At 43.2% G+C, this 17,184-nt stretch overlaps 1 protein-coding gene and 1 long non-coding RNA gene across 2 annotated transcripts in view; one reads left to right on the top strand and one right to left on the bottom strand.

Annotated features, from left to right (window-relative positions):
* myo10 (myosin X) overlaps positions 1-4,329 on the top strand; it is a 115,348-nt gene extending 111,019 nt beyond the window's left edge. Inside the window, exons 40-41 of the mRNA XM_041054559.1 lie at positions 2,459-2,650; positions 2,992-4,329. Of these exons, the coding sequence (XP_040910493.1) occupies positions 2,459-2,650; positions 2,992-3,102 (303 nt within the window). The 3' untranslated portion in view covers positions 3,103-4,329. The remainder of the gene's footprint in view (positions 1-2,458; positions 2,651-2,991) is intronic.
* A 2,356-nt stretch (positions 4,330-6,685) lies between these two features.
* LOC121193663 lies at positions 6,686-8,064 on the bottom strand. Its single transcript, XR_005895303.1, has 3 exons — positions 8,003-8,064; positions 7,063-7,255; positions 6,686-6,819 (listed from the first exon to the last, which is right to left on the bottom strand). It is a non-coding gene; the product is annotated as an uncharacterized LOC121193663 (long non-coding RNA).
* Positions 8,065-17,184: the final 9,120 nt, after the last annotated feature.

Here is a 17,184-nt window from a genome sequence, read left to right as displayed (position 1 = left end):
CTATGACGTTTTTTATGACATTTTGAGGTCAAAAAAAATTTTGACTTTTTTTGGCCGACAAAAACGCCTTACTATACTATGACATTTTTTATGACATTTTGAGGTCAAAAATTTTTTTGACTTTTTTTGGCCGAAAAAAACGCCTTACTATACTATGACGTTTTTTATGACATTTTGAGGTCAAAAAAAATTTTGACTTTTTTTGGCCGACAAAAACGCCTTACTATACTATGACATTTTTTATGACATTTTGAGGTCAAAAATTTTTTTGACTTTTTTTGGCCGAAAAAAATGCCTTACTATACTATGACGTTTTTTATGACATTTTGAGGTCAAAAAAATTTTTTGACTTTTTTTGGCCGATTTTGACGCCTTACTATACTATGACGTTTTTTATGACATTTTGAGGTCAAAAAAATTTTTGACTTTTTTTGGCCGATTTTGACGCCTTACTATACTATGACGTTTTTTATGACATTTTGAGGTCAAAAAAAATTTTGACTTTTTTTGGCCGAAAAAAACGCCTTACTATACTATGACGTTTTTTATGACATTTTGAGGTCAAAAAAAAATTTGACTTTTTTTGGCCGAAAAAAACGCCTTACTATACTATGACGTTTTTTTATGACATTTTGAGGTCAAAAAATTTTTTGACTTTTTTTGGCCGATTTTGACGCCTTACTATACTATGACGTTTTTTATGACATTTTGAGGTCAAAAAAAATTTTGACTTTTTTTGGCCGAAAAAAACGCCTTACTATACTATGACGTTTTTTATAACATTTTGAGGTCAAAATTTTTTTTGACTTTTTTTGGCCGAAAAAAACGCCTTACTATACTATGACCATTTTTATGACATTTTGAGGTCAAAAAATTTTTTGACTTTTTTTGGCCGATTTTGACGCCTTACTATACTATGACGTTTTTTATGACATTTTGAGGTCAAAAAATTTTTTGACTTTTTTTGGCCGAAACAAACGCCTTACTATACTATGACATTTTTTATGACATTTTGAGGTCAAAAAATGTTTTGACTTTTTTTGGCCGATTTTGACGCCTTACTATACTATGTCCATTTTTATGACATTTTGAGGCTAAAAAAAAATTTGACTTTATTTGGCCAATTTTTACGCCTTACTATGCTATGACCATTTTTATGACTTTCGGAGATCAAAAAAAATTTTGACTTTTTTTGGCCGATTTTGACGCCTTACTATACTATGACCATTTTTATGACATTTTGAGGTCAAAAAAAAAATGTGACTTTTTTTGGCCGATTTTGACGCCTTACTATACTATGACCAAAAGAAAGGTTTCCGCCGTGTAGGACCCTTTTGTTCTCATATCGGAGCCTCATCTGTGCCATGTGAGCGGGTGTTTTCTACAGCTGGAGAAGTATCAAAAAAGCGTAACAGACTCAATTTCAAAACGTTGTAAAAACTTATTTTTTTGCATAAAAATTTGTAGGGAAAAAAAAAAATCCCAGTCCACAAACATCCTCATTCACAACACGTTCATTTATTTTTTCACATTATGATACATGTTCACATTATCCATTGACTGCATATAAAAATATCAAAGATATTTTAAATTTAAATGAAGATATGAAATAATGCAATATAAAATACAATGACTTATATTATATTATATATATTATGTATGTACTAGGTCATCAAATCAGTGTCAGTTGAGTCTATCAATTAGGTTGATTTTTAAAGTCCAGCAGGTGTCAGTATTCAGTGACACAGTATCGACACAGTATCAATACAGTTTGGAAATGTATCGAAACGCTTCATGACGCCTCATCTACCCATCACTACAGTTTAGCATCTAACCAGAAGTGCAAAAGCAGCAAGTGCAGGATATGGCAAAAAAAAAAAAAACAAGTGTAAGATATACAGTATTTACAGTAGACATATACAATAAACATGATATACAAATGAGTGTTCTATAACAGTATGTACAGTTAAACAAGTACCATGAACATACTATACAGATGCATTATGTATCTAAGTGTATGTATAGACATACAGACATACAGACATACAGACAAATACTATCTAAACTTGGTTGCAAAATCAAGAAAATTTTAAAGATTTTAAAGATTTTTGTTGGTAAAGTTTTTGTACAGCTTTGAAAAGTTTAGATTATTTTGTTAAATATATGTAAAAGGTATTGTTTTTGAATTGTACCAAAAATCAACCCAACTCTAGTAATGAGAATACAATTTTTACACTAGTTTAAATGTCAGTTGTTTCATCACTACATTACATGTTTCTTAGGACCCAGTTGTTTCTTCTCATGGCATTTTAAGAGATGTGATCAGAAAATATCTAATCCATGTTCATGTATAAAAGTTCTGGATACGTGACTTTGGGTATTTCATTGTCGGTATCAGTCAGTCAGTCTTCATCAGCAGACCATTCTAACCTCAGAGTGTTCATGTTTGTTGTTTCAGTGCCGGGATGGATCGTTCCCCTGCGAGCTGTGGCTGGGCGTGAGCCGGGAGGCCATATCGGTGTACAAGCGAGGGGAGCCGTGGCCTCTGGAGGTTTTCCCATATGAACAGATCCTCTCCTTCGGAGCCCCGCTGCCCAATGCTTACAAGATCGCCGTGGAGGGTCGAGAGCTGGTCTTCGAAACCCAAATGGTTTGTAGAACAAAACAATAGAACAATGCTTGTTAAAAAATTGTTGCTTTCTTGACTCTGAAATAAATTATGTGAATTTTTCAAGGACTTAAGGCAAAATCAGCTCTGTCAAATCATTTTACAATAAGCCAAAAGCTCATATTCACATGCCAAAGTTTAAGTCTACACAAGAGAACCACACAAATTCACTAAAACTTGGCAAACAAATCCCCAGTCCAAAATTTCACTGTCATCAATGCTGCCATGCCTGAGCCTTAAATTATACATTCTCAGACATCTAAAGGAGCATGCAGAGAATCGAATGAAAGACAACCATCATGACGTGTTTCGTACATCTGCAGGTCATGGACATCGCCAAACTGATGAAGGCCTACATCAGCATGATCGTCAAGAAGCGCTACAGCAACTGTCAGTCCGTCAGCAGCCATGGCAGCCAGTGCAGCGCCTGGTGAAGTCTGCCCTTCAACTTTTGGCCTTATGGCCATGTGCCGGGGTGCCGCAGGAGGGTCGAGCGTGGCCGCCGCCGGCTGTGCATGGACGCCCGTCCTTGGCGCTGTGGAAAGAGCAGCTCGTAAATTTGACTCTGTGAATGCTGGAGACAAACCACAATGCTCTTAATGTTAATTAGCTCAACTGATTTTTTTTTTTTTACTTGTTTTATTCCAAAACCCTACACATCCACACCTGACAGATCAGAACTTTAGAAGGACAGTTTGCAGACATTTCAGACTGGATCGCCTGTTCTGTGGTGAAACTGTAGAGTCGATAAGGATCCGCTTTGCTAGTGTCCTTGAGCGATGACCAAAAAACCCTTTAATCAAAAAGAGAATTTCCCAACTGTGATCAATGGGGAAAATGTCAGTGGTCAAGTGTGTACTGTCAAAACCATGGACGCTGTGGACAGTGCAGTCTGACACTGTAGGTGCTTAAGATAAATCTCCTTCTAGCACTCTGGAAAGCCATCCAGGAAGTGGATGAAACCAGAAACTTTATGCATCTGTTGGTTTAAAGTTTAAAAAAAAAAAGTTTCAACAAAGTTGACCTTTGTTGCAATTGAGCAAACTATGTACAAGAAAACAACCTGGAAAAACGAATCATTAAGTCCAGGGTTGATGCTCATACTCAGTCGTCAAAGTAGACAAGTCAACATGCAGAACTTAAACTGGAATTAAATATGTATTGATGACAACTTGCAAAAACTCCTGACAACCTTAAAATGAAGGTTTTCTTGAGTTGCATGTGGACTAAAGAGTGATCTTCCAGTGAAATAATCCACTGTCCTTTTAAGGCATGGTCTATGATAACACAGTGTTGTGTTTAACAGGACAATCCAGACACATATTCATGTATCTCAGCCCAAGATTAGGAGAAAAATGCATGAGATTTAAGCTCACAGCGACAGAAACTAATGGAATCACGGCTCTTCATTTGGTAAAAATTCCACTTTCCCACTGTTTCTCAGACCAAAGAAAATCAGCTGGAGGTTTAATACAACCTAGTTCTCTCATCAGCTCTCGTTTAGTTTGTGCTTAAAATGTGGTTGTGTTGTGTTTTGGAATAAGTTCATTTCACTACAAGGACTGTTGTTGCAGGATGCAGGTGTTTGATACTGAGGTTTCTGTTTGTGTGTGTGTGTGTGTGTGTGTGTGTTTTAAGGGAGGTGTGTAGGCTGCCTGAATGTAAAAAAAAAAAAAAAAAAAAAAAAAAGCAGAGAAGGACAAAGGAAACTAACTAAAGCCTTCACGCCTTTTCCTCTGCTTTGACAAACTCTGGGACTGGACCTTCTACAGTGTATGTACTTTCTCCAGGATGATCTGTTCACTGTAAATAATATGCAGCTGTTATTCATCTCAAACAGTCCAAGTTTGTGATTGATCGTTTTGTTTTAAATGATCTGATGCTGAAATGAAGGTCACACAAGTGCCTGTTCAAACTAAAGCAGGACAAACTCTAATCCGGTTTTGTCTTATCGATGCCACTCGTGTTCCTGTGTAGACAGAATCTGAAAGGTGCTCCTACGTTCTCTTAACCTACCAATGTACTCGTACACTGTCAAATCTGTCCACCTACGCTAATCCTTCAAGCTAGAGTATGAATCAAGAAACACAGTGATCATAATGTCAAAGATACTGAGGATGGACACCAGACTTCAGCATCAGCTAAAACACACATTTGCAAAAGCAGATGAACACCAAGATCTACGTTAGATCATGTGTGTGCGAACACTGACAAACTTCCTCAGCAAAATTGAATTTAACCAAATTTAAAGTCACAGTCACAGATCAGTTGATTAAATGAGTCAAGTCTGGTGTGCTGGTGGTTGGTTGGAACAAAAACCTGCAGCCACACGGCCCTTTGTGGAACAGTTTGGACACCTCTGTTTTAAGATGTTGGGATTTTTTCTGGCATATCAGAGTAACATGGGAAAAGATAAAAAAAATACCTGATTGCTGATGTCACACTTTCAACAGAAGGCCACTGATGGTGAGCATGTACTGTTCCTCTTCTCCGGTGTTTACATTCTCTCTCTCTCTCTCTCTCTCTCTCTCTCTCTGCTCCTGCAAAGCACAAACAAAGTCACGAAACCTTAAAAACATCACGTGGTGCCCTCTAAAGCAACTTATTAGAATTAACTGGTGGACTTTGATGCAGTCAGTCAGGTATTAGTTTGAATGGTTTGCTCGGCTGGACGGTTTGCAGTGAAACATTCCTACAACATTTCACTGGAGCTCCGCGGGCGGCAGATCCATCCAAAGATGCATGTGCAGGTTTATTCCACAGTGCCTTGTTGTATATTGTGTACACTTACTTTGTGTGGTTTCCTTTTTTGGTATAATGTGCAATGTTATATATATTATATAATCATGTGGCTGTACATTTTATACTGTATGTCTCTGCCTTGTTGTTTTTCCTGAAAGATCACCACATGATGATTTTCTCAAGATAGAAATCTTGTATTTTTCTCTACACAACCATCAAACTTACACATAAAACTAGTATCTTGTTTTTATCTGTATTAGTCGTGTTATGTGTTGGAAGGATGATTCTAATAAATGGTTACATATTTGGTCCAAAGGTGAATTCAGTTCTATTTTTTCTTTATTTTACGCTAGATTGACAGACTGAATTAACAGTAGTAGTTTTATGTTTTCAGTAGTTTTTACTTGTTTGACATCAGCTTGGTGCCAGAGATCGGAGACAGATGTGAGATTAAGGATGTCGATGCTGCGTGATGTAAACCTCACGAATCTCACTTTACTGCTTGCTATTTTGAGTATCTACATTTCTAAGGAGTACCGAGTGATTTCAGACACAGCCCATCTTAGATCTCTAGTTATTTGACATTTCAACTTACCCGCTAATGTCCCTCATGCTTGTAGTTCCATCCATCCATTTTCTGTGCTTTTAAAGGTCGTTGTAGTGATGACAGCAGACTCAGTCTGGGGAAAAGAATGAGACATTATCATTAATACAATAATTCTTATATGTGACAGAAAGCCAAAGAGAAACTGGAACTTCTGGGTCCTTTCAAGAAGAAAGAAAACCTGATTTAAAATCCCAGTGACATTCGCTAGAAACTAAAACATTAACCTTGGGAAAGAGCCTTTCAGACGTCTGTGATAACAGCAGGACAGAGACAAGCAAACGCTGGAGATAATTTTTAGACATCACAGATTAAAGCTGAAGAAATTACTCAAGAACAAAATGTTTTATGGACAAAACCAAGTAGCGATGACACTAAAGTTGGTGTCTCCAGGACTGTATTGTGCCATGATGACACACACACAGACTCACAAGGTGAAAACAAGCCTGATAAACTGTCATAATACAGCGCTACATCTGTAAAATTCTGGTTTAACCTTCCTGAATGAGACCTGATCAATGAGTCACCTGGCAAGTGTCATGGAGTCCAAATCCTCCTGAATGTGCTGAGGCAGAAACACTACTCTCACTCATCGTCTCACCCCAACAGTGGCAAAATAACAGTGCCATTAGCTGCATAACGTATCAAAGTGGACTCACCAACAATAGATCCTCTTCCTCATCAGCGATCAGTGATAACGTCATCTGAAATGACCGGTGACGTCATTGGCGCATTTGGATTTGACGTCACTCTACGGCCCGCAGGCAGACGTTATACACTGCTGCCCCCTCGTGGACAATCAAGCCTGTTACAATGACAAAAAAAATGTCAACATCATCAAGGTGTCACCAGAGAAGCGTCAGGTTATAATGGGTTTTGTCTGCTTTTGTATAAATATGATTAGATGTGATAGTCAGCTGGAAGCCAAGCGGACTGTGAATGACGGTGAAGTATTAATGAAGCAGCTGATGCCAATCAGCAAATACAAGCAGTGCAATGTTTTCAGATCTCAGTTAGATTGTGTTTTACATTCCGTTCCCATCCTCACCTACGCAGACCAGGTCCATGAAGCCGTACATGCCATAGCAGATCTGGAAGAGGACGTCGCGGCGCTGCCAGATGGCCTGCGGGCTGAGAGCCGACCACAGCAGCCAGGAGATGCTGGCCACCAGAAAGAGGGAGCCCAGGAACACGGCAATGATCTGCACCTTCTCCACCAGGGTGATGGTGATGGACTGCCACTGCAGACAGAGAAGAAAGACAATACAACAAATGGACCGGGTGCCGACTTTTGCATTCAGTGGAACATGGTCGGTGCTATTTATGAAGCTCTAACATCCAAGATCACACTGATCGAGACTGTTTTCCTGAACCTGTAATCAATTACCAGGTTGTTTGGTTGTTGGTTTAAATCAACTACATACACAATAGAAATGTTCATTAAATGTTTGTTTTTTTACCCTTGACAATGATCAGAAGACAGAATTTGTGTTTTCCTTATCTGTGTCTTTCGTTCTTGCCAGTTTAAATGACACTGAAAACACTAATTCACCAAAGTGTCCTGTTAGATTCATTATGAGGTTTATGGTCAAATGCACTCGGTGCCATTAACTTACAGAAGGTTTATTTAGAATTTAATAGAACAGAAAACTGTTCACAAATTAATAAGGCACATTAAATATATTTTCAATTATGGGGGCGGCCGCGGCGCAGCAAGTTAAGCGTGCGGCTTTGGACTTTGGACCGCCCGGAGATCGGAGGGTCGCCGGTTCCTCGACCAAGCACAATCAATATGGGTGGTGGTGAAGGAGACGGTGACCATGGCCGTCTCCTTCGTCGTCGAACTGTGGACCTGCGGAGTGTCCTGCGTCTACGGACGGGACGAGAAGCCTGAGCGGCCGTTATAGTCAGCGGTGTCGCTTGTTAACTTCATATGCTTTTACTTACATCAGTTATAAATATTGAACTTTACTGCATATTATACTTACCGTTTATTATGTATTGTCGTTCCAGACACACAGCCATAGTCCAGAGGCAGGGGGGGGGGGGGCGTGTCTCCCTCACCACCACCGTATCCGGTTTCGTTTTTTTGTTTTTGTTTTTTTCTCATTCTGAGCTGGAGGGCTGAGGCTGACGCTCAGCCGACGTTGGCTCTGGGTCCATGTTGATGTTGCATGTCGTTTCTTCTCGCCGGAATCAGACCAGTCCACCGGCTCGTGCTGCTACCAAGTGCGCGCTCTGCCATCACTGGAGGTAATAGAAGGAATGTAACAAAGTATTTGTACTTCGTTACTGTGCTGCGTCTATGTGGCTCAAGTGGCTCTGGGGGCTTTGGACCGGCCTGAGATCGGAGGGTCGTGGGTTCGATCCCTCGACCAAGCGCAAAAAAACGGATACGGTGGCGGTGAAGGAGACGCGCCTCCCCCAACTCTGCGACTATGGCTGTGGTGCCCCTGAGCAAGGCACTGATTCACCCCGGGTCCCTGGCCGCCTCGCTAGGCAGCCCCCTGCCCCAGCGTCTCTAGTACATGTGCATGCTTGTGTGTGTGTTGTGGGTAAAATGAAGAGAGAGGGGGAAATTACGACTGTCAAGTCATGTTTTCATACATAGAATGAGAATGTAATGAGACTGAGATTAATTTTGATGCTTACCTTACATTTATTGAGGTTGCTTGTCTAGCGTCTGCGTCGGACAACTCTCCTCCGTCTTCGAACTGTGGACCTGCGGGGGGTCCTGCGTCTACGGACGGGGCGAGAAGCCTGTCTGCGTCTGCGTGGCATTGTTACACACAAGACCCGTTTTGTGAAACGGGGTCTATTTATAAACTCTGGTTGTGATGTCATAAGAAATATTACAGTGTGACTTTGACGTCAAATCCAAATGTGCTTTGATGTGATCGCCTATGACGTCACCAATTATCTCCGATGACGTTATCACTGATCGCTGAGGAGGATCTATTGTTGGTGAGTCCACTTTTATACAGTGGTGAATGTAACAAAGTATTTGTACTTGTACTTAAGTATTTTTTACGTATCTGTACTGATGCCAATCAGTAAATATAATAATGCATAAATATAATAATGATGATGTCATTATTATTAAGCGCATTTGGATTTGACGTCAAAGTCACGCTGTAATATTTCTGATGATGTCACTCAATTGTGACATCATCCGTGATGATATCACAACCAGAGTTTATAAATAGACCCCGTTTCACAAAACGGGTCTTGTGTGTAACAATGCCACGCAGACGCAGACAGGCTTCTCGCCCCGTCCGTAGACGCAGGACCCCCCGCAGGTCCACAGTTCGAAGACGGAGGAGAGTTGTCCGACGCAGACGCTAGGCAAGCAACCTCAATAAATGTAAGGTAAGCATCAAAATTAATTTCAGTCTCATGCCAATCAGCAATTACAATACAACACGTTCCCTCACCTACGCAGACCAGACCGCGGCGCTGCCAGATGGCCTGCGGGCTGAGAGCCGCCCACAGCAGCCAGGAGATACTGGCCACCAGAAAGAGGGAGCCCAGGAACACGGCAATGATCTGCACCTTCTCCACCAGGGTGATGGTGATGGACTGCCACTGCAGACAGAGAAGAAAGACAATACAACAAATGGACCGGGTGCCGACTTTTGCATTCAGCGGAACATGGTCGGTGCTAATGTAGCTGTAAAAACATCAGCTGTTGCAGGTTTAAGGTGTCAGGAAAACAAACTCACTACTTCTGACAAACTTTGCTTCACGGCAAAAAGAGCCTGTCCCCTCTGCTGTCCCACAGGCAGCAACCAGCCTCACTGGCAGGACTCCCCCCCACACCCGCGGCCCGGATGCACCGGGCACAAGTAAACCTGCGGTGTGAGGTGCCGCACAGGGGGCACCGCTCCACCGCCACGTACCGTGTTGTTTTTACCCTTGACAATGATCAGAAGACAGAATTTGTGTTTTCCTTATCTGTGTCTTTCGTTCTTGCCAGTTTAAATGACACGGAAAACACTAATTCACCAAAGTGTCCTGTTAGATTCATTATGAGGTTTATGGTCAAATGCACTCGGTGCCATTAACTTACAGTAGGTTTATTTAGAATTTAATGTAACAGAAAACTGTTCACAAATTAATAAGGCACATTAAATATATGTTCAATTATGGGGGCGGCCGCGGCGCAGCAAGTTAAGCGTGCGGCTTTGGACTTTGGACAGCCCGGAGATCGGAGGGTCGCCGGTTCCTCGACCAAGCACATTGGATACGCACAATGGATATGGGTGGTGGTGAAGGAGACGGTGACCATGGCCGTCTCCTCCGTCTTCGAACTGTGGACCTGCGGAGTGTCCTGCGTCTACGGACGGGACGAGAAGCTTGAGCGGCCGTTAAAGTCAGCGGTGTCGCTTGTTAACTTCATATGCTTTTACTTACATCAGAGGCAGGGGAGGCGTGTCTCCCTCACCACCATCATTGGAGGTAATAGAAGGAGAGCTCAGGTGGCTCTGGGGGCTTTGGACCGGCCTGAGATCGGAGGCTCCCTGGGCGCCTCGCTAGACAGCCCCCTGCCCCAGCGTCTCTAGTACATGTGCATGCTTGTGTGTGTGTTGTGGGAAAAATGCAGAGAGAGGGGGAAATTACGACTGTCAAGTCACGTTTTCATACATAGAATGAGAATGTAATGAGACTGAGATTAATTTTGATGCTTACCTTACATTTATTGAGGTTGCTTGCCTAGCGTCTGCGTCGGACAACTCTCCTCCGTCTTCGAACTGTGGACCTGCGGAGGGTCCTGCGTCTACGGACGGGGCGAGAAGCCTGTCTGCGTCTGCGTGGCATTGTTACACACAAGACCCGTTTTGTGAAACGGGGTCTATTTATAAACTCTGGTTGTGATGTCAAATATTACAGCGTGACTTTGACGTCAAATTCAAATGTGCTTTGATGTGATAGCCTATGACGTCACCAATTATCACTGATGACATCATCACTGATATCATCATCACAACTCATATTGTTGGTGAGTCCACTTTTATACAGTGGTGAATGTAACAAAGTATTTGTACTTGTACTTAAGTATTTTTTTACATATCTGTACTTAAGTAATGATGATGTCATTATTCATTATAATAATGACATCATTATTATTATATTTATATTTATATTTATGCATACACATAATAATGATAATGACGTCATTATTATTAAGCGCATTTAGATTTCTGATGATGTCACTCAATTGTGACATCGGTGATGACATCACAGCCAGAGTTTATAAATAGACCCCGTTTCACAAAACGGGTCTTGTGTGTAACAATGCCACGCAGACGCAGACAGGCTTCTCGCCCCGTCCGTAGACGCAGGACCCTCCGCAGGTCCACAGTTCGAAGACGGAGGAGAGTTGTCCGACGCAGACGCTAGACAAGCAACCTCAATAAATGTAAGGTAAGCATCAAAATTAATCTCAGTCTCATTACATTCTCATTCTATGTCTGAAAACACAAGTGTTGACACCCGTGGATAGTCGTTAACACCACCCCAAAACCCCTCCACAAGCCAGTGTTTAGGGCAACAACACCACGTGAGTTTATTTAAGAGTTGAGACTGTGTTGAGGACCGGCCTTCAACACTGTTACCACCAAATGCAAAGCATCAGATGTCCTTGGTTTTGTCATAACTCTGAACATCCCAGTGGAGGTTTACGGCCCGCCAGCGCACGAAGACGTTATACACTGCTGCCCCCTCGTGGACAATCAAGCCTGTTACAATAACAAAAAATGTCAACATCATCAAGGTGTCACCAGAGAAGCGTCAGGTTATAATAGATTTTGTCTGCTTTTGTATAAATATGATTAGATGTGATAGTCAGCTGGAAGCCAAGCGGACTGTGAATGACGGTGAAGTATTAATGAAGCAGCTGATGCCAATCAGCAAATACAAGCAGTGCAATGTTTTCACATCTCAGATTGTGTTTTACATTCCGTTCCCATCCTCACCTACGCAGACCAGGTCCATGAAGCCGTACATGCCATAGCAGATCTGGAAGAGGACGTCGCGGCGCTGCCAGATGGCCTGCGGGCTGAGAGCCGACCACAGCAGCCAGGAGATACTGGCCACCAGAAAGAGGGAGCCCAGGAACACGGCAATGATCTGCACCTTCTCCACCAGGGTGATGGTGATGGACTGCCACTGCAGACAGAGAAGAAAGACAATACAACAAATGGACCGGGTGCCGACTTTTGCATTCAGTGGAACATGGTCGGTGCGAATGTAGCTGTAAAATGTAGCTGTAAAAAAAATCAGCTGTTGCAGGTTTAAGGTGTCAGAAAAACAAACTCACTACATCTGACAAACTTTGCTTCACAGCAAAAAGAGCCTGTCCCCTCTGCTGTCCCACAGGCAGCAACCAGCCTCACTGGCAGCGGGGGCACCGCTCCACCGCTAAGTACAGACCCACCGCCACGTACCGCACCCCTCTCCCCACCCTGGATGCACCGGGCTCAAGCGAGCATGGTAAAGCCCGAGGCGGAGTGAGCCGGATGGGAATGATGTGGCCGGAGAGGCGGCCTACCGCCGGAGTCAAAGACCGAGGACTATGCACTTCACCCTCTGCTATTTCCACTGTCTTATTATATACAGCTATATATATTTTTATTTTCTAAGTAGTTATAAATTAATCTATGATTACATTCTTTTATACACCTTTCTGATGGTTTTTAATATACAGTAAAGGTATTTATGAAGCTCTTACTCTAAGTTTGTTGATGGGTTTTTTCATATCTTATCTGGTTTGCACACTATTCTAACATCCAAGATCACACTGACGGAGGCTGTTTTCCTGAACCTGTAATCAATTACCAGGTTGTTTGGTTGTTGGTTTAAATCAACTACATAAATAATACAAATGTTCATTAAATGTTTGTTTTTTTTACCCTTGACAATGATCAGAAGACAGAATTTGTGTTTTCCTTATCTGTGTCTTTCGTTCTTGCCAGTTTAAATGACACTGAAAACACTAATTCACCAAAGTGTCCTGTTAGATTCATTATGAGGTTTATGGTCAAATGCACTCGGTGCCATTAACTTACTGAAGGTTTATTTAAAATTAAATGTAACAGAAAACTGTTCACAAATTAATAAGGCACATTAAATATATTTTCAATTATGGGGGCGGCCGCAGCGCAGCAAGTTAAGCGTGCGGCTTTGGACTTTGGACCGCCCGGAGATCGGAGGGTCGCCGGTTCCTCGACCAAGCACAATGGATATGGGTGGTGGCGAAGGAGACGGTGACCATGGCCGTCTCCTTCGTCTTCGAACTGTGGACCTGCGGAGTGTCCTGCGTCTACGGACGGGACGAGAAGCCTGAGCGGCCGTTATAGTCAGCGGTGTCGCTTGTTAACTTCATATGCTTTTACTTACACCAGTTATAAATATTGAACTTTACTGCATGTTATACTTACCGTTTATTATGTATTTTCGTTCCAGACCACACACACTCACACTCTCAAACACTCAATCACTCACTCACTCCCTCACTCGCTCCCTCGCTCTTACACTCATTCATTCACACATGCCCACGCATTAAAGGAAGTACAGAATAAATCAACCAACTCAACTGGACGTCTGGCGTGTTCTTTAACCTCCATACTTCGAACCACTCTAAGAAAGAACATTCCTGGAGCCTTCATACATCAAGAATCTTACTTAAATAAAAGTACTAAGTACTTTTAAATTTATTTTAAAGTAAAGGTACTCACGCAGTGGTTTGTCTCTGTGTCGTGGCTGTGCCATTTTTTTTTTTAATTACCCACACCAAGTGAACGAAACACACACAAACATGCACATGGACTAGAGACGCTGGGACAGGGGGCTGCCTAGCGAGGCCACCGGGTAGCCGGGGTGAATCGGTGCCTTTCTCAGGGGCACCACAGCCATAGTCCAGAGGCAGGGGGGGGCGTGTCTCCCTCACCACCACCGTATCCGGTTTCGTTTTTTTGTTTTTGTTTTTTTCTCATTCTGAGCTGGAGGGCTGAGGCTGACGCTAAGCCGACCTTGGCTCTGGGTCCATGTTGATGTTGCATGTCGTTTCTTCTCGCCGGAATCAGACCCGTCCACCGGCTCGTGCTGCTACCAAGTGCGCGCTCTGCCATCACTGGAGGTAATAGAAGGAATGTAACAAAGTATTTGTACTTCGTTACTGTGCTGCGTCTATGTGGCTCAAGTGGCTCTGGGGGCTTTGGACTTTGGACCGGCCTGAGATCGGAGGGTCGTGGGTTCGATCCCTCGACCAAGCGCAAAAAAACGGATACGGTGGCGGTGAAGGAGACGCGCCTCCCCCAACTCTGCGACTATGGCTGTGGTGGACCTGAGCAAGGCACTGATTCAACCCGGGTCCCTGGCCGCCCCGCTAGACAGCCCCCTGCCCCAGCGTCTCTAGTACATGTGCATGCTTGTGTGTGTGGTGTGGGTAAAATGCAGAGAGAGGGGGAAATTACTACTGTCAAGTCATGTTTTCATACATAGAATGAGAATGTAATGAGACTGAGATTAATTTTGATGCTTACCTTACATTTATTGAGGTTGCTTGCCTAGCGTCTGCGTCGGACAACTCTCCTCCGTCTTCGAACTGTGGACCTGCGGGGGGTCCTGCGTCTACGGACGGGGCGAGAAGCCTGTCTGCGTCTGCGTGGCATTGTTACACACAAGACCCGTTTTGTGAAACGGGGTCTATTTATAAACTCTGGTTGTGATGTCATAAGAAATATTACAGCGTGACTTTGACGTCAAATCCAAATGTGCTTTGATGTGATCGCCTATGACGTCACCAATTATCTCCGATGACATCATCACTGATCGCTGAGGAGGATCTGTTGGTGAGTCCACTTTTATACAGTGGTGAATGTAACAAAGTATTTGTACTTGTACTTAAGTATTTTTTTACGTATCTGTACTGATGCCAATCAGTAAATATAATAATGCATAAATATAATAATGATGATGTCATTATTATTAAGCGCATTTGGATTTGACGTCAAAGTCACGCTGTAATATTTCTGATGATGTCACTCAATTGTGACATCATCTGTGATGACATCACAACCAGAGTTTATAAATAGACCCCGTTTCACAAAACGGGTCTTGTGTGTAACAATGCCACGCAGACGCAGACAGGCTTCTCGCCCCGTCCGTAGACGCAGGACCCTCCGCAGGTCCACAGTTCGAAGACGGAGGAGAGTTGTCCGACGCAGACGCTAGACAAGCAACCTCAATAAATGTAAGGTAAGCATCAAAATTAATTTCAGTGCAATGTTTTCAGATCTCAGATTGTGTTTTACATTCCGTTCCCATCCTCACCTACGCAGACCAGGTCCATGAAGCCGTACATGCCATAGCAGATCTGGACGTCGCGGCGCTGCCAGATGGCCTGCGAGCTGAGAGCCGACCACAGCAGCCAGGAGATGCTGGCCACCAGAAAGAGGGAGCCCAGGAACACGGCAATGATCTGCACCTTCTCCACCAGGGTGATGGTGATGGACTGCCACTGCAGACAGAGAAGAAAGACAATACAACAAATGGACCGGGTGCCGACTTTTGCATTCAGCGGAACATGGTCGGTGCTAATGTAGCTGTAAAAAAAAATCAGCTGTTGCAGGTTTAAGGTGTCAGAAAAACAAACTCACTACATCTGACAAACTTTGCTTCACAGCAAAAAGAGTCTGTCCCCTCTGCTGTCCCACAGGCAGCAACCAGCCTCACCGTCAGGACTCCCCGGCCTGGATGCACCGGGCTCAAGCGAGTATGGTAAAGCCCGAGGCAGACTGACCCGGATGTGAGTGATGTTGCCGGAGAGGCGGCCTACCGCAGGACTATGCACTTCACCCTCTCCTATTTCCACTGTCTTATTATATACAGCTATATATATTTTTATTTTCTAAGTAGTTATGAATTAATCGATTGATTCCATTCTTTTATACACATTTCTGATGTTAATAGTTTTTAATATGCAGTAAAAGTATTTATGAAGCTCTTGCTCTAAGTTTGTTAATGGTTTTTTTCATATCTTATCTGGTTTGCACACTATTCTAACATCCAAGATCACACTGACGGAGGCTGTTTTCCTGAACCTGTAATTAATTACCAGGTTGCTTGGTTGTTGGTTTAAATCAACTACATAAACAATAGAAATGTTTATTAAATGTTTGTTTTTTACCCTTGACAATGATCAGAAGACAGAATTTGTGTTTTCCTTATCTGTGTCTTTCGTTCTTGCCAGTTTAAATGACACTGAAAACACTAATTCACCAAAGTGTCCTGTTAGATTCATTATGAGGTTTATGGTCAGTTATGGTCAAATGCACTCGGTGCCATTAACTTACAGTAGGTTTATTTAGAATTTAATAGAACAGAAAACTGTTCACAAATTAATAAGGCACATTAAATATATGTTCAATTATGGGGGCGGCCGCGGCGCAGCAAGTTAAGCGTGCGGCTTTGGACTTTGGACCGCCCGGAGATCGGAGGGTCGCCGGTTCCTCGGCCAAGCACATTGGATACGCACAATGGATATGGGTGGTGGTGAAGGAGACGGTGACCATGGCCGTCTCCTCCGTCTTCGAACTGTGGACCTGCGGAGTGTCCTGCGTCTACGGACGGGACGAGAAGCTTGAGCGGCCGTTAAAGTCAGCGGTGTCGCTTGTTAACTTCATATGCTTTTTCTTACATCAGAGGCAGGGGAGGCGTGTCTCCCTCACCACCATCATTGGAGGTAATAGAAGGAGAGCTCAGGTGGCTCTGGGGGCTTTGGACCGGCCTGAGATCGGAGGCTCCCTGGGCGCCTCGCTAGACAGCCCCCTGCCCCAGCGTCTCTAGTATATGTGCATGCTTGTGTGTGTGGTGTGTGGGAAAAATGCAGAGAGAGGGGGAAATTACGACTGTCGAGTCATGTTTTCATACATAGAATGAGAATGTAATGAGACTGAGATTAATTTTGATGCTTACCTTACATTTATTGAGGTTGCTTGCCTAGCGTCTGCGTCGGACAACTCTCCTCCGTCTTCGAACTGTGGACCTGCGGGGGGTCCTGCGTCTACGGACGGGGCGAGAAGCCTGTCTGCGTCTGCGTGGCATTGTTACACACAAGACCCGTTTTGTGAAACGGGGTCTATTTATAAACTCTGGTTGTGATGTCAAA

This window comes from Toxotes jaculatrix, chromosome 14 (genome assembly GCF_017976425.1).
Source record: "Toxotes jaculatrix isolate fToxJac2 chromosome 14, fToxJac2.pri, whole genome shotgun sequence".
Lineage (NCBI taxonomy): Eukaryota > Metazoa > Chordata > Actinopteri > Toxotidae > Toxotes > Toxotes jaculatrix.
Note: the sequence above shows the minus strand (reverse complement) of the source record. Positions and strands in the feature narration are given on the sequence as shown.